Below are 26,203 nucleotides of genomic sequence, written 5' to 3'. Positions count from 1 at the left end.
TCAGCCTCAGCTGCAGTTTGTGTTCTGTGCTCATAAGCAAATAAATATATTAGCATTATCATTGTGAGTTTGTTAGCATGCTGACATTAGCATTTAGGTAAACAACCATTTGCCTCACCACAGCCTCACAGCACTGCTAACACAATGGTAAAGTCTTAACCCCTTTTCGCACAGGACTATTATTACCTGGGGACCTCATGTGATTTAGAAATGAACACCTCACGTCTGTGTTTTGTGCGGCGCATTCACACACGATAAGTAAGGCTTCATGTAACATCTGCTTAAAGCCTTAAGCCTGTTGAAAGATAGAAAAATGTTCCTTACCGCATGTTGCCATGCATATCATCGTCTTTCGAGATTTTGCTCTTGAATTTTGTGCTGGATTTGAGTTTGCTCGTTCTTTTTTTATTTTTTTATTTATCACGTGCACAGCAGAAGCACTAACAAGTATTTACAACAAACAGCAAAAGTACAGAGACATATCATAAATAACAACAACTACTACAATGCCAAAAGAAAAAAAATGAGAGTTTGCTCTTTCTCCGAATGGGTCCCCATGCTGTGTAGCGACATGAGCCTCCTGATTTTGCACCCAAGATGTTGTCAAAACTTTCGTTTATAAATGTCCACTGCAGCCTTCGTAATTCTCGACCGGGAGAGAGGCAGGAAAAACTGCGTAGACGACAGACAACCTCCTTAATTATTACAAATTACTCGAGGTCCCCAGGTAATACTAGTCCAATGCGAACAGGGCTTTTGTCTTGTTGTTACCTGTTTGGAGTCTCACATGTGCCTGTGCCCGTTGATCATTGCATGGCGCATGTAGAAGTTCCACAGCCTGATTTAAAGTTTTAATTCAAACTTAATTCCATTCTTCATAAAGCTTCTGATGGAAGATCTCCGCAGCCTGGCTGGTAAGATCGAGGAGCTGAGAGCTGGATGTCCGATGCAGGGCTGTGGGGTCGGAAAGGACGGAGAGTTGGAAGCCCTCTGGAGGCGCTGGGTGTCATTACGACGTGGCGTCGGCCTCCTGATGGCACACACAGAGCAGAGAGGAGAGGAGTGGAAGGACATCACCACGAGTGTGAGTTTTACGAAGACAAAAATACTGAACAGATTTTGCATCTTAACACGGCCAATGTACAAGATTATTTTCAAACAAATGCAAACAAATAAATGAATGTCAAATTTAATATCTACCCCATATTTTACATATATTGAGGATAACATTCCTTTCTCTTTAGATGGAGCAGTGCTGCAGCTTCTTGGCCAGTCTTCAGGCTGAGGTTCCCGACTCCTCGGCGGTGAGCTTCACTCAGGAGGAACCCCAGGAGCTCCTGGCTCAGGCTGAGATGCACCAAGCTGGGCTGGAGCAGGAGCAGCAGGCCTTGGCCTCCCTGGAGCATCGACTGGAGCACGCCCTGAGCTTATCCAGCTCCCAGGATCCCATCAGCCCGGGACCTGTCGGAAAAACCCTTGTGAAGATCCAAGAGAATGTCAGGAGGTGGGATTTGTTTGATGTGGTTTAAATTGACGTCTCATTAATGTTAGGGATGCTGAAAAGATGCTTTTCTCCACAGCTTGAAGGAGAGAAACCTGCTGGTGGTAGCTGCAGCCCAGGCGGAGGAGAAAGAGAGACAGCAGGTGCAAGAGGAGATTGAAGAGGTGGAGCAACATGTGTTCGGCATTCTGTCCTCACTGGAGGCCTGTTCGAGTCCATCCAAACAGCAGGTCAGAGTCCGTCTTTATGCCTTAGAGTCAGAGCTTGAAAGTTGGAGCTTGAGATAGAAGCTCTTCACAATGCCAGCGAGAAATATAAATTGTGTGGACAGGCCTGTTTTTGTAAAGTGCAGCTACAGAGCTCATGTGACTCCAATGATTAAGTTACAAAGTGGCCTTTCAAGTTGACATCAGTCTGAACTGTGTACTATGTGTAACATCAGCAGTTCAGTAAATCATCATTCTCTTTCAAAGAGGAGCCGATAAACTTGTGAGGGGCTGCTGGCTTACCTTGAAGTTTTAACTGGAAAATAAGTTAAACAAATTTAGAAAGAAGGGATTTAGAGCTCAACTTTTCACCCCGTCTCTGTCTAACACATAATTACGTGCGCACTTTCACTCTGACAGGAGCTCAGAAAGGATTTGTCCTCCCAGACGGCCAAACTAAGGTGCATCAGGGACGGTGTGCAGAGCCGCTATGCTGAGATACCAGCTGATATCAGCAGGAGGTTACAAGAAGTTCAGCTTTCTCTGAGATCAGAGGAGGAGAAGGTAACTCAAAACATGATTGAATCTATCCTTAATGAGATACCTCCTTTTTTCTAACTGTGTGTGTTTATTTTACAGCTCATGGAGAAGAGCATCCCGGTTCAGAAGCTGAATAGTAAAGTGGTGGAGTTGGGTTCTGGCCTGGAGAAGGTGAAAATGCTACTGGAGCAAAGGAGTCCAACAGTCAATGAAGCTAAACATGTGCTCAAGGTGAGTGTGTTTCTTTGTTAGGGTGCTTTCACATCTAAAGTCCGTTTGTTTGATCCGAATCAAAGACCAACAATGTTGCATTTTGCCTCGAGTTTGGTTTGTGTTCACACGGCAGCTGTTATCAGTGGACCAAAAGTTTTGATGCGCGAGGACCGACATTGTTCCACAGATCGATCAGTTCCATTCTCCTTTAGTTTTTCACTGAACAGTTTGAATCGCTGTTCTTGTGCGTTACCACAAGCATTTGTGAAACTGTTTGGTCAGCCCTCATCTTGTCGCTCCTCCACGTCTGTCTCTGCAAGCGTCAGCACCTGCTAAAGGGGCCGTATCTTTTGAATGGATATTCTCATATTTTGTGTGGGTTTATTGTACACAGTGAAAAAGTGAAAACTGCATAATTCCGCGTTTTCCCAGAATCACATTTTTAAAAAGATCGCCTCTGAAACGGGCCATTCAGAACAGCTGCAGGTTTCTACGTAGAACCTTGCTTTCGCTGAAATCGACGAATCGTTATTCACTGTCATTCAGCTCAGGCTGCCTTCTTGCTCCAGCTTGTAGTCAAGATCTCAACTTACCATTCCGATACCTCCTGGTGATTCTGTCTCGTACATATAAGGCCGAATAAGCGATCCTAGAGCAGCCATGTTTTCTACGACTTTGGAGTGACAGTGCAGTGTGGCTACTCCCCAACGTGGGATCGCATACATGGGGGAGGGGCTTTGCAGTCACTTTAAATACTGTCAGCCAATCGTGGCTAAGGTCTGACCTTTGAATGGCAAAATGGCTTGTTCGTTTCAGGAGGAAGGAGAGGCTCTGAAAAATAATTACATTCAAATATGTATACAATTTTTAAAACGTAACAAAATTTAACAACGTTATTCAAAAACACTTCCTATATTAGGTCCTACTTTAAGTCCGTTTTTTAAATAAATCACATTCACTGACTGATAAAATATACCCCTTAATTCACATTTGAATTACTAAACACATAATAATCACTTTCTACTAAACAAGTTCACAATTTCATCATGCCAGCTCATTTTTCACAAGACAGCTGGAACAAATCAACGTTAACATCCACCACTTGTTAACCTCAGAGCTCCACATGCTTTAGTTCATATGGTTTGTTCTCCAGCGTGTGTGGGACGAGCTGGACGCGTGGCACAGCCGCCTGATGCTCCTGGATAGCGAGGTGCAGGATCTTGCAGAGGAGCATCCACATCAGGCCCACTTACTCATGGACCAACTCAACCAGCCGCTGCAGCTTTACCAAAACACGGCGCGGATGGCCGAGCAGCGCACCGCCTTCCTCAGCAAGGTCAGGGATACTACTCTTACATCGACAATGAAGTGCTGTATGTTGAAGGCAGAAAAGTAACCATTAAAAATCCATCTGTTAAACTTTCATTCTGTTTCTTTTTATTTCCTATAATCCTTTGTCAGATTCCCGCCTGTCTTCAGGAGTTTGAGGACATCGTGCACAGCGCCACCTGCTGGTTAGGAGAGGCACAGTCTTGGCTCAGTGCTCCCTGCTCTTTCACAACAGCCAGAAGCCTCCAGAATCATGCAAACTCCCTGCAGGTCAGCGATGCCCACTAACAAGCAAACAAAAACATCTGAAGCTATGAAGACCCTTGATGTGTTATGTTTTATGTTTTCTTATTATAATTCTTGGTGATTTCATTTTAAATCCTGAACTGCAGCTGGTCCTTGATGATTCTTCGAGGATCAGAAGCGCCCTGCAGGACTTCAGACCAGTCCTGGATGAGGTCTCTTCTGTGTGCGACGTTAGAGCCCAGGAGGAGAAGCTGGACCACAACGACAAACAAGTCCACAGAATGCAAAGCAAGGTCCTGGAGCCCCTGGAGCAGCTTCTGCAGGCTGTTGAGGTGAGATTTCTGATTGTTGCTAGTGACCCTACAATCCAAAGGCAGTGTTGCTGAAAAGGTTGCTGGGAATCTTGTTTTCAGGTGGTGGAGGAAACAGAAACGGAGCTGAAGACCATGGAGAAGAACATCCAGAAGATCAGAGCGATTTTATCCTCCATGGACAACTCCAGCATCACTCTGATGGAGCATCTTCAGAACCGACAGGTGAGACATTAGATTCCTAATTCTTTGTACAAGTTTCATCCAAATCTTCTTCATTAGCAGGGCACAGACAGAGCATGCAAACAGAGGGATGACACACAAACATTTAAAATCAAGGGCTGAGTCTGTGGAAACTAATGAATTCAGCAGTTAGTTCATGCTCTCATTGTACGTAGATGGATCTACATCTAGATGTAGGACTGTCTCATTAGGGAAGTAAAGAGTCCTAATCATCCTGTTAAAACAGTAGAAAATCTGTTGGAACCAGCATTTTTATTTTTTGTTTCCATGGCATCTTAAAAATGCTGAACAGAGGCAGTGTCCAGTTTTTTGTGTTGGCAGCGCACATGACCTCAATTTCAGGGTGCTGTTCACCGGCGCTTACTGTTGCTAGGTTACGAAAGTTGTCTGGCGGCACTTCTGGTTCCCTTGGTAGTGACCGTTAAGTCTGTTTTAAATCGCTCAGTTTCTTAATATTTATGTTTATTCAAGGACATTTAAAGTGATAATCTCGAAGTTCTCGGTTTCGTTCTATTTGGCGGCACCTTATGGTTGAGGCATTTATGGGAGCAAATGTCTGAGATAACCAGCTGTCTACGGTTGGCTCCCTTTGTAACGGTTGTAACTCTTGATTTTCCTGGCTGACGGTCGCTTTCCTTTTCAGACTGTTTGCTTCATCTGAGCGTCGAATTTGTTTCTTTTTCTTTGGATTTTCACTTCTTGTTGAAGTTGTATCTGTAGTCATCCATCTTTTCTTTGTTTGTTCAGCCATAGTAGATTACTGTTTACTCGCAACACTTGCAGAGAGCGGAAAAGCAGCCGCTTAGCTCCTCTGGGTGATGAAAAACGCGTCAATATCCGGGCGCCGCTTGTGATTTTTTGCTTGAATGTCCCCACAGACACCCAGTCTGTAATACTGCAAATGCAAAGGCTTTCATCAGTGAGCCATAGGCTCAATCACCATTGTGTTACCTCATTCGCCGATAGATAGTGACTTAGCAGACATTATTTTAATGAAAATCTTCAAGATTATTACTTTAACAAAGAAAACAAAAAAACAATGTAAAGGAATCATGTCCTGGCATTAGCAGCAGCTCTACACCTGGAAAATTGCAACCTCAAACGATTGAAACGATCCGTTTCTCCTCCGCCATTGTTGTTGACAAAGTTGATATCAGAAGTCCCGCCCCTTCTTGATTTTGATTGGTCATTGAGGGAGAAGTGACATTGCAAGTGCAGCGGTGTTCCAAAAGTTTTCAACTGAGAGCACTGTGAGCACAGCAACAAGAAACTGATGGTGAGGAAGTTTTTGCGCTGAAAACGCTGAACTGAGTTGCTGCCAGCGAGTGGACACAGGCTCCAGGATAGCTGGAGTTGATTAAAACTTTCTATCTCCAGTGCATATAAAATAAGTTACACAATGATGATTTAAAAGGATGCAAATGAAAAAGTTTTGATGCGAGCAAATGTATGTGTCAGATGTTTTCAGTTACCAAAATAAAATCATAAGTTACATTCTTTCTTCTTCCAAATGTACATTTTAGAGGGTCAAACTACAGAGAAAGAATCTAACGCAGATGTACTAAAAGTCTTCACATTTCTCCCGTTCTCCTGTTCTACAGTTGTAAGGTCACTATTTTAACTTATGACACCCAAATCATAATGATCTAATCACAGTTTAAACAATCTTCCCAGGTGATCCTGGCCAACGTGCAGTCAATGCGGAGGACACTGGAGGAGATGGAGAGATGCAAAGGAGAGCTTCAACTTCCAAAGGGCGCAGAGGACAGCCTGCTGGTCTTCTCAAGAGCCAGACTGCTGCTGCAGCAGCTCAAGGAGCTCGAGCAACTGACCCAGCAACAAGCTACACTGCTGGAGGTACAGTATGAAGTCCTAACGTTACCGCATGTAGAATAAAAAACATATTTGATCAGTTACTGTGGAAGATTAGGGAGGGTCAGGAAAAGTTGTTTCAGGACTGCTAACAATGATAGCACTTCCTTGTTCCTTATACTGCCTTATTAGTAGCAAAAATAAAGCTTAAGTTTGTATCCTTGTGTGTTGTTTCTGAAAAGAACACACTCAAGGTTGCTCTGTATCTTTGTGTGCTGATCTTCTCCGCCTTTTGTTTTGTTCCTCTCTGCACAGCAGCACAAAGAAATACGACATTCTGCAGAACAACCTTGAATATGTATCTCATTAAGTTTTGTAGCTTTTCACAACCTTCCTGTCTTAGTCTCCCTGTTTTTCTTGTGTCTCTTTCACCGACATAGAACCAGATAAAAGAGGAGAATCTGGGCATCACAGCAGTCTCTGACTCTCCTAAAGAAATACAGAAGTCAGACGGATCGGAGAGACGCTTTATTCAGGTAATATTAATACACAATCATAATAAGGTGGGCATGATCATCAAACACCAGCTTAAACAAGGCAACCTGTGTGATGTTAAACCAATTAAACACCTCCTTTTTATTTATTTAATGCTAACAATCTGTTGCAGTGAAACACTTTACATTTAAACCATCAGGGGAAATTCCCTTTGTTATCTGAAATAGGTTGAACCTCCCTGGTAGAGTCCTTTTTCCTAAAAGCATCAGCCTAAAATATGTTACGTCCACTTAATGTTTGTTTTTGGGGAATGACTGACACAGAAGAATTAAATGATTCATTTGTTGTATATTGAGTCTTCCCTGAAAAAATGAACAATCCTTTTAAGCTAATATGTGCTGCTAAATAGACTTACATTACTCCATTTGACTCTATGAGTGAAGTATTTTTCTTGTTATATATTATAGTTCTAAAATTACTTAAAGAGCAGCTCCAGTCATGTTTTAAGACATAAAATGTTCTGCTTGAAATAATAAATTGTGTCTTGTGACATGTTTTTTCTGCAAAATAAGTTTAATTACCTTGTAAAAATCCTCCCAAGGCATCTCCTCCTTCTCCCTTATTAAAAATCTGCATAGGCCCCGCCCACTATGCACATTTCCAACCGCCCCCTCCGTCGCGGAAACAAAACGCGTCTCTGCCATCGATTAGTGGCAGCTTGTTGAAACTTAGCTTGAAATGTAGTAATTAGCAGTAGTAACGTTAACGTTAGCAGTCAGTAGTGAGTTCGCAAAAATGACGATGACGGTTACAGCTGGCTCGAGCATCGCTGAAGTGGTTGCCATAGGTTACACATAATGATATGCATAGCGTCACCCCGTCCATTAACGGGATTGGCTCCTTAGGTTTGTGACGTCTCAAACCTGCCAATCTGAACACGTGTTGTTCAGCCTGTCCTTGGTACACTGCAGTTTAAAAGCAGACAGGCCCAGCCATGGAGATGACTGCTGATGTTGCCCCTGATATGTCTTGTAGCACATGAAGAACACCACATGGAGATGTTTACAAGGTTAAACACTTGTTTTGCACTGGAGGGGGGCTTTAATAATCCCATTTTATCTCCAAATTAAATGAGAAGAGGAGAGAAGATGTCTATAGAACACATTGTTTGAGCATAACATTAAGGAAAAGTTTTATTTAAGACAATTTATGGGTAAATTTTCCTTGAAATAACTCTTTTGATCATATCATTAACCCTCATTACTAAAAGCAGGAGGCTTTTGAGGGGTCTAACTCAGAGGAAGAGGAGGATGAGGAGAACAAGAGTTGTCACTCGTCGTCCTCTGACACACTAACATGCAGTATCCCAGAGGTAAATCTGAAAAACGGCTCAGTGGAGCGTGTTTCTGAGCATGTTTCTGGGCACCTCTTTGGGTTTCATTCCAAATTGTCAAAGTAAACAGTGTAAAAACTGCGAGGCAAAGAATTTAGCAATATACTTACTAAAAATACTAACCCCTTAGCGTCTTATGCTTCTTCTCTTCCTCCTTTATTTATGAATTAATATTTTTTAACATTAATATTGCTGCTTTTTCCTGTGGTACGGAGGATTTCACTAGATTTGTGCATGTTTGAAAGAAGCTGTCACACAGGCTGCTCCTTACTTCCTCTTGTGAATCCACTCTTTCACTGTCAGACGCAGCTGCTTGAAATGTTCCTCCACAGAAACCTGTCCTTTCAAACACACAGATAAACACAACCACAGTGAGAACGGCATGTAAACGTGTGTGTTTTTGTGCGCACGGATTCTGCTTACAATTGTACATTTATATTATTCATGTGTTAGGACCCAGAGGACACGCTCGATGCTTTAGATGTGCAGAGTGAGGATAATGCTGACATTGAGCCACTGCCAGAAGTTAAGGTAAATTATATCTTTCCTTTCAGACGAATGACTGCGGAAGAAACACTGATCATGCATGCACAGCAACAAATTGAGACATATTGTGTGTCCACCCTGCTCTACCGGCTATTTCTGATACTGATGATTTAAAACAAAATGTTTTCTTATCTGTTCTTATTCTTTATCGCCTTTCAGGCGCAGGAGAGTTTGACGGGTCCGTCTACTACTGAAGCGGAGGTGAACACAACAGGTCCTGCAGCTGATCGTTTATCTGTGAAGCCTGAGCTCGATTCAAAAGACTCTGGATCAGAAAGTATCGACCAAAGGTTAAAAACTGTGGATTCCGAAGCTGATGTTGGCAAAGCATTAAATCCTGAGTCACTCATCGCTGCAGTTGAAGATGCTGCTGCTACACTGGACCAACAAGGATCACCAATATATAAAACCCATAGCACAGAACTCCAAACAAAGTCCCCTCAGGCAGCAGCTGCAGCGGAGGACACAAGACTGATTCCTGCAAGACCTGTGACTCCGTTCTCTGCCGCAAGACCGTCAGAGGCAGGAGAAAAGGACCCTTCTTTGTGCACAGCTCCCTGTCAAGACCTGGTGAGTGCCTGAGAAAGAACAGAAACTTTTTTTAAAGGGGCCGTATCTTTTGAATGGATATTCTCATATTTCTGTGTGTTAATTGTTCACGGTGAAAAAGTGAAAACTACATAATTCCGTGTTTTCCCAGAATTACATTTTTAAAATGCTTGCTTCTGAATGGGCCGTTCAGAGCAGCTGCAGGTTTCTAGGTAGAACCTTGCTTTCGCTGAAATCGACCAATCGTCATTCACCGTCATTCACCTCAGGCTGCCTTCTTGCACGAGCTTTTAGTCAAGTCGTTTGGCGATTCTGTCTCGTACATATAAGGCCGAATAAGCGATCCTAGAGCGGCCGCGTTTTCTACAACTTTGGAGTGACAGTGCAGTGCGTGGCTAAGGTCTCACCTTTGAATGGCAAAACGGCTTGTTCGATTCAGGAGGAAGGAGAGGCTCTGAAAAATAATTAAAATATGTATAACATTTTTTAAAATGAAACAAACTTTACCAACGTGATTCAAAAACACATCAGAATAAGAGAAAATTGATTGCATAGCTAAAATATTTCTACTTTAAAAAGTAGAAATATTAACTCTTCAGTGACATCCGGCTAAAAGTTAAATTTTGTGACTTGTTAAGTGTTAAATTGACACTAATTAAAACCCTGAGCATGAATAATGTCTTGCAATATTTGTTCTATGCAAAACTGAAATAATATTTGATGGTAAAAGTGCAACAAAATTCAAAAGCATTTATTTGTTTGACCCTTCATTTTTTTCTCTTCCATGTCCAGGAATCTACGACTGTGTTGAAGGAGCAAAGTGAAGTCTGCACCAGTCAGAGTGGGTTGATGGAGGAATCCCAACAAGCCCAGGAGTCTTCTGAGGAGCCAGTCAGGTAAAAGACAAAATGGCAGACCACAGGAATTAACGACTTAATCACAGGCACAAAATAGCATAGACTCAGATATACTGTGTGTTCCCTTTGGTCCCTAGCTTGGCTGGGCATGAAGAAGAGGACACAGAGCAGCAAAGCTGGAGTCGGCTTTACACCCAGATCTCTCAAAAACTGACCACTCTGAAAAAAGTGAAGGAGGAGCAGGAAGCCCTGATCGGCTCAAAGGATGGAGTGACTCATGGAAAGGTAGGAAAACACAGAAAAACAGTCCGATCTTAGGATCAGTGGTTCAGATTCTTTTTTTCAAAGCTGAGCACTAGAGGAAAAAGGATGTGGATGATGAGTGAGGAGGGACGAAAATAGACTGAAGCAAAATTATTTCTAAGAAGTAGAAGGAATTAAATCCAGCATCACATCTGTTTCCAGGGCAACAGTAGGCCAAACCTGAGTAATCAGGTACTGTAGTAAAGGAGAGGGAAGAGATTTTGTCCTCTGTGCTCCTTTCACTTTAAGAGTGTCACCAGTTTAAGATGAGATGAGAATAATTTACAATATCTTAATATTATTGTTTGAAGTTAAGGAGAAAATTATGTTTTTGTTTAGGTTTCAGAAAAGGAGCTGGTGTCAACCGGATCTGCCTCTGCCGTTCTCCAGCGAACACAGGAGTCCATCAACAGGCTGAGACAAATTGTAAGTACGAAAGTAAAGGTTCAATTTGACTGTAAATGTACGTTCCTATAGAAAAGGCCTTTTCTGCAAACGCAGAGATTGTTGAGTCTTTTCAAATATAAACCTTTTTAGATAAACCAACCCTGTGAAATCAACTTGGTAACAATAAATTCAATCTTACTGTAAACTTACTGCAAACATGTATTTTCTTGAAGGCGATCTAAACAGCATGCTAGAAAAACATATGTTTTTGGGTGCTGGTTTAGCTCAGTGGGCAGAGCAGGCACCCCATATACAGAGGATACAGTCCTCACAACGGCCGCGGGCTCCACTCCCACCCTCGGCCCTTTGCTGCATGTTATTCCCCACTCTCTTCTCCCCATATTTCCTGTCTGTCCTCAGGTGCCCTATCTCAGTGGTTCCCAACCTGGGGTTCGGGGTTGTGCTAGGCTTTGTCTGCACTGAGATTGTCAAGATTAGATTTGCACATGTTAAATAAAATCATTAAAAAAGCACTTACTTGATAATCAAAAGTCTGTTTAACTATTAAAAATAGCTTTTTTTGTAGGCCACACCTCGGCGAACTATAGACTGATCGGTGTTAATTTTTGCTAATAAAGATTTGGAATTAATCTCCTTATTGTTTTGGTGTATGTGTTTGCGGGCTTGTGGGGCTCAGCCTTTTTTAGATACTGTTTCCTAGAAATAAAATGTCTTTACCATGGCAAACATTGCTTTTCCCAGGTGAGCTCTGCAGACGGTTCACATCCAGGTGTGAATAAGGAGTTACACGATGCTGTGCGGAGGGTCCTCCTCTCTCTGGACGCTCTGACCGACCTTCTGTTGACTCCTGGTGGCTCTGATGAAGACAATCCCCAACTGAGGCTGTTACAGCAGGAGGTGCACAATGCTACTAAAGCACACATATGCAGTTTAACCAATAAACAACAGAGTTATCATGTTTTATGTCTTTTATACCCTTTCTATCATTCTAAAAGCGCTCTTTGGTTTCTGCAGTGTGTATCAGCTGAGCTCGCAGCGGTGTCTGAGCTGCTGAGTAAAGCAGAGTCAGACGGCAGACCTGAGCTCTCGAGGGAAGAACCAGAAGCTCTCCGCTGTTTCACCTCCCTGCAGGATTGTCTACACACAGTCCAGCTGGTCTTCACTTCATCCCGCAGTCAGCTCAGTGAACATCTGGACATCACATTCCCACATCAGGTTAGGAATACAACTCAGTTACAAAGAGACCCCCATTTCTCACATCCTCTAGTGATATTCATCATTTATATAAGACTGTTTTTCTCTTCAAACATACAATCACTTCATAAAATAGAATGCATTGCTGTGGTACTGTGAAAAACAAGCAGAAAAAGTCATTAAAGAGGGCGTATTATGCCGGTTTGTGACGTCACAAAGTGCAGTCTCAGCAGGCTTCGGAGAGCTGGCCAATCAGAAGAAAGCGGGCTTGTGGGGGCGGGGTTTCTTAAAGGAGCAGAGCTGACTGAGTCGTTTCAGGCAGAGGCCGTATGAGGGCCTGCACAGAGGAGCAGTGTGAGAGAAATGTAAAACTCCTCTTGAGCAGCTTCCACAGCTACAATTCTGCGTACACATCAATGCATCTGGATTTACAACTAAATAATAAATCACAACATGAAGTAGATATGGTAGCATTTCTGCTGCACAGTAACTACTTTAGTTTTGGTCTTTTACATATGATTGTTCTTTACTTCTGCCAAAGTAAAACTTGTGCTTTTAGGACTTTCAGTGGAGTATTTTTCGCATTGTGGTGTAGTGGTACTTCTTCCACCGCTGGCCTGAAATAACACATGGTATTTCTTCCTCATTGAAGCTCTCATCCAACCAGCTGTGTGTGTTGGAGGACTCTGAACTTGGACCAAGTGAGATATTCCCCAGCATAAAGGACGCTCCCAGTTTGGAGGTAACCAGTGCTCTGCAGCATTTTGTGTGTGCATGTGTACACTCAGATAAACAATATCACATTACAAGAAAGGGCTGATGTGCAAGGGAAAGAAATATATTTATTTATTAGTTTATTGAACAGGGACAGTGCTCATTAAGGAACATTAAGTTATCCGAGAGGCTTTTTTTCATTTGTAGTCCCTGGACAGATAAAAAAAAAAATTACAACGTCATTAAAATCAATTTAAAAGATGCACCACAGAGGCTTGCAATACATGATATGCAACAAATACAAAAGTTAATAATGTTGATAAATATGTGGACTAAATGATACCACACGGTGCTGCATTTTACATTTCAAAAGTAAGCAGCAAGGGCGCTTGTTTAGCTCTCTTAGCTGTTAAGGTTTGCGCTCCACACAGAGGACCCGGGTTCACACCCGACCCTCAGCCCTTTGCTGCATGTAATCCCCACTCTCTCTTCCCATGTTTCCGACTCTATCCACTGTCCTGTTGAATAAAGGTGAAACAAATAGTCTTTAAAAAACAAAATAAATAAAAAAAGCAATAAAAGCCAGAATAAAAACAATAATAAAATATGTAGAATATAGAAAAGAGCAGAAAATCATGATCCTTCTTGCAGCTTGATATCAAAGCCGAAGTTATGTTTCAAAAGTTAATAGTATTTCTCGTAACTTCTCCTGCCTCCCTCAGCAGTGTGTGCTGGGCAGACATCTGAGGGAGGGTCCAGGGGAAAAAGTCCAGCTACAGCAGGCTTCCAGGTCCTTGCTTCAGGGGACGACTCGCCTCCTGGAACTGGGTGAAGAATGCATCACAGAGAGGCAGATGAGCCAGGTTCATAACCGCGGCCAACTTCAAGCCGTTCTCTGCAGACACAAGGTATCTCACTGTGCTTTCAACAAGTTGTTCAGCAGGCAGGGAAAGACCAGATTTATGCTCGGCACTATCCCAAGAGTGTGCAGAAGCTTCATGATGGTTTTCAAAGAGATGTCTGCTGCTTAAACAACCTGAAAGGACTCATGATTAGAATTTCGCACTGTTTATATGTGGGTTTTTTTTTCGTGTACTGCTGCTGTTCTCTTTCTTGACGCAGACATATAGGCCTTAGTCACACTCAGAGTCTCTTGCGTTATTTGTAAGTCTTACTTTGCAATAATTTCACTTCCTTTCTGTCACAACTCCGCTCTCTTGGTGATCCAGAAGCTCCTGCGGGTCCTCAGATCTCAGTTGGCTTTTGTGCAGCATCTGTTCCGACGTGAGCCAGAAGCGCTCGGGTGTCAGGAGGATGATCGTGTTGAGCTGGAAGTCAGAGCCAAAGCTTTGCAGCAACAGGCTCTGGAACAGGAAGTGGCTTCTCAAAGGAGGATCCAGGTTTGTAGAGCACATTTGCTGAGGGCCATATCTATTCATACATAAACAAAAGTGGGATTTCTTGTGGAAGTATTTCTTCTATGTGATGCCTGTGCTCACAGATGTAATGTTATTGTCCCAAATGTGGGTTTGACTTTGTGCAGACGTGGAGCCGCTGGGAGGACAATTGTGGTCAACTGGGCAGGGTGCTGGATGATGTTGAAGCCTTCATCAGCAGTGAGGAACCAGAGGGAGAGGATGAGAAGTTAGCAGAGGACCGACAAGGTGTCTGCAAGGTAAACCCTCTCACGCTGCACACACACGTGTTGAATACGTTTGTTGTCTCAGGATTTTTTCCACTTAGTTTGAGTTCTTTCCCCATCTCTGCAGCTTTATGTACCTCCTCTGATCCTGTACATATCCCCTCACAGGTTTAGAGCCAATATGTAGGATTTTTGTGTTATATTAAATCTTATATTTATTTATTTTTAACTTGCACCAAAGTCTTTTAAATCTCAACATGTGGCTTAGGAGACCTTGTGTGTATCTTCATGTCTCTCGGGTGAGCTTGTTCTGAACGTCTGTGTGAAGTTTATGTCTATTATTCATTAGAAGACATTGTAGTCAGTCAAAGCAGTTTATAACAAGATTTAGAGAGCATTATAATATGTTGACTTGCTGTATTATAATCCCCTTATTCATTATGCTTTATACCTTCTTGCCATAGGGCAGGGCTTTTCAAGTTTAACAGCAAGTAGGCCACATAGGATAGTCACAGGAGGTTCGCGGGTCTCACAGAATGTTTTGTCAATACATGGCTTCAAATAGCTCCTGCCTTTACAGTATAATGTTTATACATTTCAATTATAGTGGAATAAACTCGTTATGCAGTATTCCTTTTTGATTTAATTATAGACAAACAATAAATACCTTGGTTTATTACTTGTTATGGCAAAGAAAGTAGATAAATAGTTTTCAACTTTAGGTCCATTTATTTTGAAGATAAGATAAGATAAGATTGACTTTATTGATCCCCCATTGGGGGAAATTAACTTGTTACAACAGCTCAAAGTAAAGGACAGGGTAAAACAAGTGATGGATAAAAAAAGCCAAGACAAAAAGACAATAAAATGCAGTAATAATATTAATAATAAATATATACACTCTGCTTACCTTTCACATTGTGGCTTATAGCTGCTTGTTGGCTAATGGGACTTGTTCTGTAAATACCCTGTGAAGAGTTCATATTTAAAGGTGCAGCATAGGTGAAGAATAGGTTATTTGTTATATCACAATCCTTCCTAATTATCAACTATATTTTTGTGTATTCCTGACACCAGTTCTCTGCGCTTTCTCCAGGAGCAAAAAAAGACCTGTTGCTGTAGCAGAGTTATTTGGAGAGCATGAATCAGTGATATATTTTTGTGTGTTTTTTCTGAGGAAATTACGCAGACTCATGCTCCTTAGTGCATAATTGCTTTCCTTTAAATCACAGTTGTTCTCTACTGCCTGATTCAAACGTTCATGTGGATTTATCTTATCAAGAGAATCTCACAGACTTTGATGTAAACTCATCATAAGCACTACCTGTTCTCCCGTTCTCTCAGCAAACGCTGGTCCAGCTGGATGAGAGCAGATCCGCTTTAGGACTGCTCCTGGATCAGGGGAAGCTGCTGCAGAAGGAGCCAGCGCTCGCTGCCACAGTCGGTCACACAGGAGGCGCCCTGGAGCTGCGATGGCAGAGCGCCTACAGGTGGACAGAGCAGGAGATTCAACGCTGCAGAGACATCCAGGACAGCCGGGCCAGGTGGGAATGTTTAACCCCTTTCTTTTAATTATTGCAGCAACCACAACTCTTTGATGAATATACAACAGGCATATTTTCAGGCCTTGAATGACTTGGACACCTTGTGTAAATATGTGAGGAGGGAATTGGCACCTTTTTTCCCCCTAAATATTCCTTGGTATTTAAATGTTCCCCCTCTTTTGGAGAATGACGGAGGCTGCAGCGGAAAGTGCGAAATCTCAGAAGGCTTCATACAACTTTTTGGAAATACCACTACATTAGATTTTTATTGTACCCAAGGATGTTCCCTGGGATTTACTCTGTAAATTTGAGCGAAACTCAGACTTCATTGTAACATGAAATGTGCCACCTGAGAAATGAGGGATTAAACAATCCTTTATTAATCGCTTTTACAGCAGCTGATGATTAATCTGTTGCAATCATCCTCAGTCTTATTCCGTAACATTGGACCCACGCCTGGCTCCTTAACTCACTCTTCTTTAAGCATCAGTCATGTTCTGCTGCACTGGATGAGCCGTCTGTTTTTCTCCTCTCACCCTCAGATTCCAGGCAGACTTCGCCTCGGTCAGTGATTGGCTGGTCGGTGCCAACAAGCGCCTGAAGAATTGGTCAAACCTGGCTGACACCTCCGACCTGAAGCAGGAGTGTGTTCACAACAACCTGATCGAGCTGCTGGTAAGTTTGTTTTTAAAGCACATTAATGAATCCCACACTGACCATGACGACTGCTTACTGCAGTATGACCTCCAGAAAAACACGTTTTCTCAGCTTTATGGTGATTTGATTTCCGTTAAGCTGAGTCAATCTGCAGGCGAAACATCAGAAAGTAGAGACAATTTAAAGAAGCTTGATTAGGTCTTTAACACGTAGCTCTAGATAACATAAAGTAAAGCTGAGGGAAAGCACAGGTTGAAATAAAAATGTACTCATGAAAGGAGAACGTTTTCTGACACCTGATCTGCCCTCATCCTGCAGGACTTCTCCACGGAGATCGAATCTGTGTCAGTAAAGAGAGCGTCTGTTTCGAGAGACGCCTCTCAGCTGCTCCACCTGAGGGAGGCCGACTGTCCCGGGCTGAGAGCTCAGCTTACTCAGCTGGAGGTCAGCTGGAGCCAGCTGACCTCTGACCTGTCCAAGATACAAGACAAGCTGCAGCAGGTAAAGTGTTCACCAAGAGTTTCCACCCGCAGCTGAAGCAAAGTTACAGACAGTTTCAGATAGAGGTACTGTATCTGTTAGACGAATAGTAAGTGTCCTATGAACCTTGGACATCATTTCCAGTCCTCCAATAAATTAAGATAAATTGAAATTCCATTGAAGTGCTGTTTGTTTCAAAAATAATGAGCCATTGAGAAATCCCCTCCTCCCCCTGACGGGGAGTGAACACGCTGTTGAAGTCAGCTTTGTGGTGATTGAAGACAGGAAATCTGGGAGGTGAAGGACACTTTTAATTTTTGCTCACCATTTTTCACCAGTGAATGGAAGCAGATATTTGACATTGTAGTGATTACACCTGACCTGCCAGGTTTGTGATACAGAAGGTTCATTTTGATGTACTTTGGTAATCCCCTCAGGAGAGGATGAAAAGATCTTATCAACCACAGAAAGATTCATTTATTTGGAGAAGAACAAAAGTCCGACTGTGAAAGAACCTATGTTTCCTGGATGACTAGAAAAAGAAGCGAGGTTAGAAATTAAACATCCAAATGACTTTGTTCTCTTCTGTCTTGTGTCCTTCAGCGGCTGCTGGCTGCATGGCCACCGGTGCAGCTGCTGTGTGAGCTGGAGGACTGGCTGAAGAAGCAGGAAGCTCGGCTGAGCCAGGAGACAGAAAGGGTTCGCAAGGCCAAAGATGCTGCTCAAATCACTGAAATCCTGCAGCACTGCAAGGTCCACTATTTATCTCAGCCTTTTTAATGTTTCTATCTTTAAGAGCAACTCTGTTTAAAAAAGGGTTAGGTCAATGTCAGCGCTTTTATTTTATTTTATTATTCATTTGCTTGGCATTTAGTGAATGTGCATTTATCGCTTTATCCATATAAGATACTTCTGTGTTTCAGCCTTACTCTGGCATGTCTATTCTTTTTGCATTAAACATAAATCAATCAAATTCTGCAGAAAAAAGAAAACAAAGCTTTTTTTTGACAAATTACTGTTTTAAAAATGAGTCGAATTAGTTTTGAAAGATTTGGCAAAGAAGAATGAAAAATAAATATTTATTAATGCAGTAAAAGCTCAACTAAATATTTTCAGAGCTTATCAACAATTAGAAAATGCATGAAATTTTCTCTGTACACTAAAAATGTTTCTAGCCAGACACCTGAAATAAAACATGTATATATCGTAACCATTTCATTACCTCTAAAAAATCAGAGATTAATGATATGTACTAATTTTTCATAGTATGCATATGCATTCTTCATATGAGTGTTTGTATTGATCTCTTTCTATGTTATAATCTCTCTCAGGAGTTAAAGGCCGGCATGGCCAACGGGCAGCTCCTTCTCGATTTCCTTTGTCAGTCCGGGCCTCCGGTGGTTGGCAGAGACGTCAAGACTTTCCGCTCCAAACGTACAATGTTTGCAGAGAACCTCGGTGGCGTCAAACTGAAGTGGCAGCACGTTCAAAGAGAGCTGGAGAGTCAGGTGTGTTCTACAGCTACAGTACAACACCACAACCGCATCGGAAATGTAGCGATCCAACTTTATCCGTCTTTGATTCTGATTGTGTCTTTTGATTCTTGATTCTGGTCTTACATTTTTAAAGTGTTTAGTTAGCAAAGCATTTGTATACAAAAAGATGTGGCTAATACGGGCGATGCTCACTGGCTAATATGGAAAAATTGTGTATGAAATGTTGTGAAAGCGAGCTGATCTAACATATGAAAAGCAGTAAAGTAGGATGGCTTGCATCTGGACTTATACAACCAAGTCTTTTTGTTGATGTGAGGTCATAAAGAGCTCAAATAAATAGCTTTTATCATGATTGGAATCCACTATTCAAACCATAAACATATTTCAGTTTAAGCCAACAACAATGGAAAAGCTGTCGGCCTCTCCAAATTGACTATGAGGACGTCATGTTTCATGTATGATTTAACCACTGTTTGGCTTCGTCCCCTCAGATTGGTGCAGCCGAACAGATCCACCACACTTGTGCTGACAGAGAGAGGCGGCTGCAGCGTCTTCACGGCTGGATAGAACAACAGAAAAAGCAGCTGAATCGGTGGAAACAGCCCGCAGGTCTGACTCTGGCTCGTGCGGCTCTGCTGGAGTCGGAGGTACAGTGACGGGAGAACAAGCAGGCGTGTGTTTGAACTGTCTCTCTCTGCTGCTTTCCTCTGATCTGACACTTTTTCTCCCAGGCTGTTGTGGCGAGAGCGAAGGAGGTGGCTGCAGCTTTGCAGAAGTTGAAAGTGAGACGGGTGCACAGGGAAAAGGAAGAGGATGAGCCTTGTGATGTCGCCTTCTCCAGACAGACAGAGAGAGTTTGTCAGGGTTGTGAGGATCTCAGTCAACAGGTAAACAGAAATGAATATTTTGCCAGTGTTCTCATGCTTGAACCTGATCATATAAAAGTACAGTACATCATCCACACTGTGAGAAATGTTGCATGAACAAACACCATCCTGTCTTCACTTTGCAGATGCAAGCCCTGAGACCAGCTCTCCAGCAGACTGTGGACGAGTGGGCATGTGTTGAGAGAGCGCTGAGGGAGGTTTCTCTGCACACCACCAGGCTGCGCTGTTCTCTGCAGCATCAGCGCGCTCCTCTGTTCTCACTAAAGCAGACAGAAGCAGACATGGACCTCCTCCAGGTGAGAAAAAGCACCGGCTGTCATGTCACATAAAGGCCACATTTTATCATAATAATCATCACAATAATTCAGACACATTTTGCCACTTTAAGCCTCGAGCAAGTGGATTGGAGTCTGAAAGGCTTGACAGCTTAAAGCTACAGTTTGGAAAGCCAAAAGAGGCTTTTTTGTTTCTCTGAAACAGCCAGTTGTGACTGTATGAAGTTAAAAGCCTGTCCATCCAGTATTGATGGATTCAGTAAAGGTGTGGGCATTCATGGACGTTAAGCTGTCAGTACTCGACATTCACTAGGATTTAGGAGGGTAATTGCACCCCTGAAGCGAATGTGTAAAAGGTTTCTTTTACGCACAGCAACTCCAAGAAAAGGCCGGAAAAGAGGGAGAGATTTGGGCTTCTTTGGACAAGTCCTGTCAGAGCCTCCTGAAGAGTCTTCATCATGGAACAGCACAGGCTCTGGAGGATCAAATGGGAGGAGAGAGGAAACGGTGAGTGGCCTTAAAGTAAAATGTTCCTCTTAAACTTAAAAAAAGCATCCTACTTTTTAAGCTTTAGCCAAGACAGTTAAAAACCCAACGGATTATCTATATGAATTGTGTGTTCAAATTGCACAAATATCATCGATCTACCACAGCGTATTGACACAATTATAGCTTATCTTGCTGTATGCATATAGACAGTGTATAGTTGTGGTGCACTGATATATTTTGTTCATGTCAGGTGGAAGGACGTGTTGCAGGAGCTCAAAGACGAGCACACAAAGACAGCAGAGACACTTTCCCTCTGGCAGGAGTACACCAGCCTCTCTGATCGCTGCTCCCTGCACCTGCAGAAACTGAGACATCAGTCTGAGGAGATTTCCACATCTTCACCTCAACAGGACAAAGAGGCCGAGGCTCGCTCAGTGGAGGTGAGCTCAGGGTGCTTTCAGGAGAGTTTGAATATGCAGTCTAATGTAGGTTTGTTCACCAAAATGCAGTGAGTGTTGATTTTAACTGATTTTATATCATCCAGCTGATAGTACCAGTATAATGTCCCTGATGTCATGCTACACTAATCCCATGCTAGGAGGAGATAAGACCCAACTAATTTTGATACCAGTGACAATTCAGATATTTGACAATTTAAAGGGCCAGTTCACTGATTTTCAACCTCAGTCCTATCGTGCTATCATGGGGAGCTAATGCCGTTATGGTAGGAAAAAAATGCAGTTTGGCTCTGTGCCTTTGGAGGACGCTATCCGCTTCTCCAATGGGCCCTGGAAAACCTCCGCCAGGCTACGTAAAAGGCGTCATCTGGCGGAGGCCAGGGAGCTCGCTTAACTACACTTCCTCAATCTAGGACGCTCGCCTCCGATGTCATGTCTCGTTCAAAATCGTCAGGTTTGAAATGTAGACCTGAAGATTTTTTAGACGATCCACCGGTATGTTCTCGTCGTATTTCAGATTCTGTACCGCTCTGAGCCATTGCCTGCAGCGATCAATGTCCTTGACTGGAAAACGGTAGTATTTCACTCCAGCGTCTCTCGCTGGGCCGATCCTTTTCAGAGGGAGGGGCACAATGCATGCTGGGTGTTGTAGGAATGGGCGAAACCACGAGCTGTTTGTACAACTTTCTCCACAGCTATGGCGCCATTTTCAAATATTATATCTTCTATTGATTATAGAGAACACCAGCTTTGACTGACAGTTGCTTTTTCCAGGGGAGAATTACATAAACACATATGCACTAAACATTTTTATTTCAGATTGCATAAAGATGTGTAGTTAGGGAAATTAACAGCAAACAGTCAATTTCAATAAACTAGTTCTTGTTCACTTTTAAAATTCCTATTTTTAGTTGTTTTGTTTGTGTGAAAATAACTTTTGCCGCCTTCACTGAGGACCCTAACGAAAGCCTTATACAGCTCTGGAAAAAGTAAAGGGTCCACTGCAAAAATCTGTTTTTCTCTGGTTCTTCTATTTATAAGGTTTGTGTTTGTGTAAAATGAACTTTTGTTTTATTGTTAACAACATTTCTCTCTACTTCCAAATGAAATGTTCTCATTGAGGTCTTTTATTTGCAGAAAATGACGACTAGTTAAGAGAACAAAGAGATGAAAAAAAAGATGATTTTCAGATGTTGAATAATCAAAGAAAACAAGTTCATGTTCATGTTTAAAGAACAGAATATTAATGTTTTAACTCAGGAAGAAAACCTGATTTTTAATTACAGCTTTCATGCATCTTGGCATGCTCTGCACCAGTCTGTCACAGTGTTGTGGGGTGACGTTAGGCAGCTTGGGCATATCTGGGTTAGGCCGGCCATGACATGCAGAGTGAGATGCTGATTTAAGGAACATTTGGAGTGGTCTTCTATTTTTTTCTGGAGCTGTATAAAAATGGAAAACTACAGAAACTAATCTACACAGGAGTCGTTAACCGTGGATAGTGTTTTCAAAAATGTGCTGATGTTTGATTCCATGTTGCTTAATTGCATCAATAAATTGTATTAATCTGGCACTACGTGTGGCACAAAAGTAAAACAAAATGTTCCTCATGTAATATAATTTTCACTTAAATGGGTCATATCTTTGTTCATGCATGTCAGAAACATTGATTTGTGAATGTAGGGGTTACAAACATCTAATAATGTTGGATGTTAGTTTCTTGACATCTCAAAGGCCACAAACAGAAGCAGTTTGATAACATGCTTATGAGACTGCTTGTTTTTTCTTATCATAAAATGCACTGCCTGACTCGTCCTTGCTGTGCCGATTCAGACTCGTTTACATTCACTATTTAATTTGCTCAATGACTGGTCTCCTGCTCTCAGACAGGAACAGACTGCATGCTCTCATGGGCAGAAATATCAGCCTCCTGCTCCCTTCAGCAGCACTTGTACCTGTGTAGTCCAGATGCTGTGTAGTCCTGCACGTTCTGGGCTCAATATTATGATCTTTGGTTTTGGCGCATTTCTGAATTAATTAACTGTTTCATAATAGAAAGCAGCCAATTCTAAATACAGTAGAAGTAAAAACAGAGAGTCACTTCTTATTCCAATACTATTCCTCTGTCTCACATCATGTTATTTCTCTCACTCATGAATGCCAGCATTTGCAGAAAGCTGTGGAGGATTTGCAGAGCAGCGTGGGAGATGTTCTTGCAGCGTCAAAGCCTCTAGCTGGACGGCTTCAACCACTGGCTGCAAATTTGATCCAATCAGAGACCAGACTGCTGTCACGGGACGTCCTGCTGCTGACCCAGGGCATGTCCAGAAAACTGAAACATCTTCAGGTGAGGAAACAAAAATTACCCTTATTGTTTTTTTATATGTGACTCTGTAAGAATCTTTCTCAAGACTGAATTTAAGAAATGTCTCATGAAGACATGTCTCATGTCTCGCTGTTTCTTCATGTTCATATTTTAAAAATCCTTGTAAAGTAACATCACGTTTCTCTCTGTGTGTGCAGGAGGATTTGGAGCAACAAAAACTATTTCATGCTCGACTGGAGGCCGTTGAAATGCAGACACAGAAAATTCAGCATAAACTTCAGGCCAACTGGAATGACACAGACTCTGTGAAGGTTGGTCAGAGTCCCTATTATTCCCAATATAATATCTTTCCTGTACTTTGCTTTTATGCAGGTTTTTCCGACTGTAAAGGAGAGTTGAAAGTGGATGCAGAGGGACAAAAACTTAGCATACAGCATACAACTCAACCTAAAAATAAACATGGGGGTGTGCCAGAGGGGGAAAAAATGTTTTCTCCAGCAATTTATTAATAAAAAAAAACATTCATTTAAGTTATTTCGACACTATTTCAATTTATTTATTGATTTATTTATTATTTATTTAACAGATCTAAAACACACAAATTACAGTCTACCATCTGTTTTCACCATGTCATGTTTGCAATCCTGCTAGCAACTGGTGCTGTAACTGCAAGCCTGCAGTAAGGTTGATTGTGTGAGGGCGGCGGCTGCGATGACGGTCATGACTGCGCATGTCCATGACGAAGCTTTAGCTAAATTATAGCACCGATATATAGGACGCAGCCCACTTTATAGATGAAAAAAAATGTGGTAAAAGTTTGTTTTATAAACCGAATTCTACCGAAGACCTGATGCACAGATTGTTTTAGCATAATTCACACTTCCTGATACAAATCATCAATCAATCAAAAAGAAATGTAGAAAAAAGGTGCCCTTAAACTCCAGCATTTCCCTTAAAATCATCAGATTATAAATTTTTCTTCAGTACCAAAATGATCCTAAGGTAGTCCTCTGCACATACATGGATACACTGGAAACAGGAAATGCTAAAAGCTAATCTAGAAGAGTTTTAATTTTGACCAAATGAAGCTAGTGCGAGCTAGCTCAGGCAGACAACTCGTCACACTTGGTCTACTTAAGCTGCAAGATTCCCAGTCTCTCCCTCTGCTCTGTCATCGCCACTGCTGCACTGCACCAGTACTGCTCTCATGCCTTCAGCCCCACCACCACCCCAGCATCCACCTGCAGGCTCGACTAGGAGGGTTTATGATATTATCTCATCACTCTTTAAAGTTCTGCATTTAAGATAAATCTGCGAGAAGTGACGAGGTCGGAGTCTCAACACCAAAAGTTATTTCTGCTCCAATAAACATTTCAAGCTGTTAGAAACATGAGTTGTCTGATTGGACTGGCTTTATGGTAACATTCTACTTCCTGTTTACATCCCCCCTTCCCCCAGCATCATGGGAAATGTAGTTCCAAAGCGGAGAGCATTATTATTCCCAAAGTAGAAGTAAGAAGAAGAATGATAAAATGAGCGACAAAATCCATCAAAATGAACTTTTTTTGACAACACTGAGACTCAGAAAGTCCAACTGACATGTCTTTGTGTCAGAGCTGAGGTGGTACATTGTGATCATGCAAGCCTTTTCTTTGTAATGATCTGAACATGTTTATTTCTCAACTGTGTAGCAGGTTCTCCTGGAGCTCAGCGACCTGTCTGCGTCACTGGTTGACGTCAGGGAGATGAGTGGCTGCGTGAGCCTGAACAACAACGAGACAGAGAGAGTTCACATGCTCAGCAGGCAATGGGTTGAAAGCATGACTCACACGCTGGGCATGAACAGGTGAGAAAGTTCAGCTTAAAAAGTGCACAAGTAATTATCCAAAGAGTGTGCGGTCGTGTTTCTGTGTTTTTCTTATTTAACTTTACTTAAAAAAAAAAGCTGCTGCCGATATTTCTTTTTAGGAATCCTTCAAAACATGTTTTTCTGGTTTTGTGCAGAACTTAATCAAATAATTTGTTGTTTTGTTACTAATAATATAAGAGTATTAACTGTAACATTATAAAGCAATGTGTGGTTTGGTTTTCGAAAGCAGCCTTTAATAATGACAGATGTTGCCTTATTCCAGAGGGAATGCAGTTGTAGTGTAATTAAACATGTTTTGGTGTTACATGTTTTTTTACAGAGAGCTGCAGGCTGAGCATCAGCGTTCCCTGAGCTTTCAGGAGAAGTGTGAGAACCTGACGTCCATCCAGAAAAAGCTTGAGGAGGGACTGATGTCCAAAAGATCTCAAAGTTACTCCAGCCTCCAAGAAATGCTGACTGACCATCAGGTACAGTAAACTTTCATTTCATTTAAGAGACATTAATTAGATGTGTTTCTGAACAAGTGGGATCAATGTCATAATGTTTTTTTACTTCAATTAAATTGTTGGTTGTTTAAGGGATGGTTTGGTGAGCTTGTGTACGTAAGACAGGAGGAGACGGACCACGGCACAGTGTGACCACTTATTTGCAGATTACCAGCACAATACCCGTGTCGAGTGAGGCTGCAGAGCGTGGATTCTCGCTCTGCAAATGGATAAAAACAGCCCTGAGAAGCCGCCTCACTCAGGAAAAGGGTTTACAATTAGACAGTTGTCCAATGGATTGGATAGCTTTCACTTTGCAAAAGCAGCGGAGCAGTTCTGTTCAATGAAACCGCAAACTGACTTAAACAGTAATTTGACCAACGCAAATTTGGACCGACAAGGCTACCTATATTGGCTTCTTCATGTAGCTTATTTTAAAGTTATTTTATTCAACATTAATGACATGCAAAGAAACACACTTGGGATGATGTCTAATGAAATGATTCATGTCAAACGTATTAATTAATAAGGCATATATGGCTATTCAAAGCATGTGTCTGGAATTCTGGAATATTAACGCCCAAATTGGCGGTAAAAAAAAAAGTCTAGCGTAAACTCTGGTGCCGAGGGAAAGGGCTGTGTGACACCAAGGTGAAGCGGTGACAAAAAACTACAATACAGCGTACACTTGAACTGAAATGTTTGTTTATATATATATATATACATATATTATA

General features: G+C 42.0%; 1 protein-coding gene across 1 annotated transcript in view; it reads left to right on the top strand.

Moving 5' to 3' along the window:
* Nucleotides 1–26,203, top strand: part of syne2a (spectrin repeat containing, nuclear envelope 2a) — a 104,917-nt gene that overhangs the window by 47,437 nt on the left and 31,277 nt on the right. Inside the window, exons 51-87 of the mRNA XM_069685177.1 lie at nucleotides 884–1,084; nucleotides 1,245–1,504; nucleotides 1,581–1,731; nucleotides 2,128–2,271; nucleotides 2,347–2,478; nucleotides 3,614–3,796; nucleotides 3,922–4,059; nucleotides 4,182–4,367; nucleotides 4,449–4,571; nucleotides 6,264–6,446; nucleotides 6,842–6,937; nucleotides 8,167–8,268; nucleotides 8,743–8,820; nucleotides 8,995–9,405; nucleotides 10,177–10,280; nucleotides 10,379–10,526; nucleotides 10,884–10,970; nucleotides 11,694–11,849; nucleotides 11,967–12,167; nucleotides 12,799–12,888; nucleotides 13,583–13,768; nucleotides 14,090–14,260; nucleotides 14,404–14,535; nucleotides 15,847–16,046; nucleotides 16,589–16,721; nucleotides 17,022–17,204; nucleotides 17,787–17,936; nucleotides 18,515–18,691; nucleotides 19,171–19,326; nucleotides 19,411–19,566; nucleotides 19,692–19,862; nucleotides 20,215–20,348; nucleotides 20,581–20,770; nucleotides 22,953–23,135; nucleotides 23,312–23,425; nucleotides 24,806–24,960; nucleotides 25,304–25,451. Coding sequence (XP_069541278.1) covers nucleotides 884–1,084; nucleotides 1,245–1,504; nucleotides 1,581–1,731; nucleotides 2,128–2,271; nucleotides 2,347–2,478; nucleotides 3,614–3,796; nucleotides 3,922–4,059; nucleotides 4,182–4,367; nucleotides 4,449–4,571; nucleotides 6,264–6,446; nucleotides 6,842–6,937; nucleotides 8,167–8,268; nucleotides 8,743–8,820; nucleotides 8,995–9,405; nucleotides 10,177–10,280; nucleotides 10,379–10,526; nucleotides 10,884–10,970; nucleotides 11,694–11,849; nucleotides 11,967–12,167; nucleotides 12,799–12,888; nucleotides 13,583–13,768; nucleotides 14,090–14,260; nucleotides 14,404–14,535; nucleotides 15,847–16,046; nucleotides 16,589–16,721; nucleotides 17,022–17,204; nucleotides 17,787–17,936; nucleotides 18,515–18,691; nucleotides 19,171–19,326; nucleotides 19,411–19,566; nucleotides 19,692–19,862; nucleotides 20,215–20,348; nucleotides 20,581–20,770; nucleotides 22,953–23,135; nucleotides 23,312–23,425; nucleotides 24,806–24,960; nucleotides 25,304–25,451 — 5,913 coding nt within the window. The remainder of the gene's footprint in view (nucleotides 1–883; nucleotides 1,085–1,244; nucleotides 1,505–1,580; nucleotides 1,732–2,127; nucleotides 2,272–2,346; nucleotides 2,479–3,613; nucleotides 3,797–3,921; nucleotides 4,060–4,181; nucleotides 4,368–4,448; nucleotides 4,572–6,263; nucleotides 6,447–6,841; nucleotides 6,938–8,166; nucleotides 8,269–8,742; nucleotides 8,821–8,994; nucleotides 9,406–10,176; nucleotides 10,281–10,378; nucleotides 10,527–10,883; nucleotides 10,971–11,693; nucleotides 11,850–11,966; nucleotides 12,168–12,798; nucleotides 12,889–13,582; nucleotides 13,769–14,089; nucleotides 14,261–14,403; nucleotides 14,536–15,846; nucleotides 16,047–16,588; nucleotides 16,722–17,021; nucleotides 17,205–17,786; nucleotides 17,937–18,514; nucleotides 18,692–19,170; nucleotides 19,327–19,410; nucleotides 19,567–19,691; nucleotides 19,863–20,214; nucleotides 20,349–20,580; nucleotides 20,771–22,952; nucleotides 23,136–23,311; nucleotides 23,426–24,805; nucleotides 24,961–25,303; nucleotides 25,452–26,203) is intronic.

The sequence above is a fragment of the Semicossyphus pulcher genome, unplaced genomic scaffold, assembly GCF_022749685.1.
Source record: "Semicossyphus pulcher isolate SPU_LCO1_2020_fin unplaced genomic scaffold, fSemPul1.0.p SCAF_11, whole genome shotgun sequence".
NCBI classification, from domain to species: Eukaryota; Metazoa; Chordata; class Actinopteri; order Labriformes; family Labridae; genus Semicossyphus; species Semicossyphus pulcher.
Note: the sequence above shows the minus strand (reverse complement) of the source record. Positions and strands in the feature narration are given on the sequence as shown.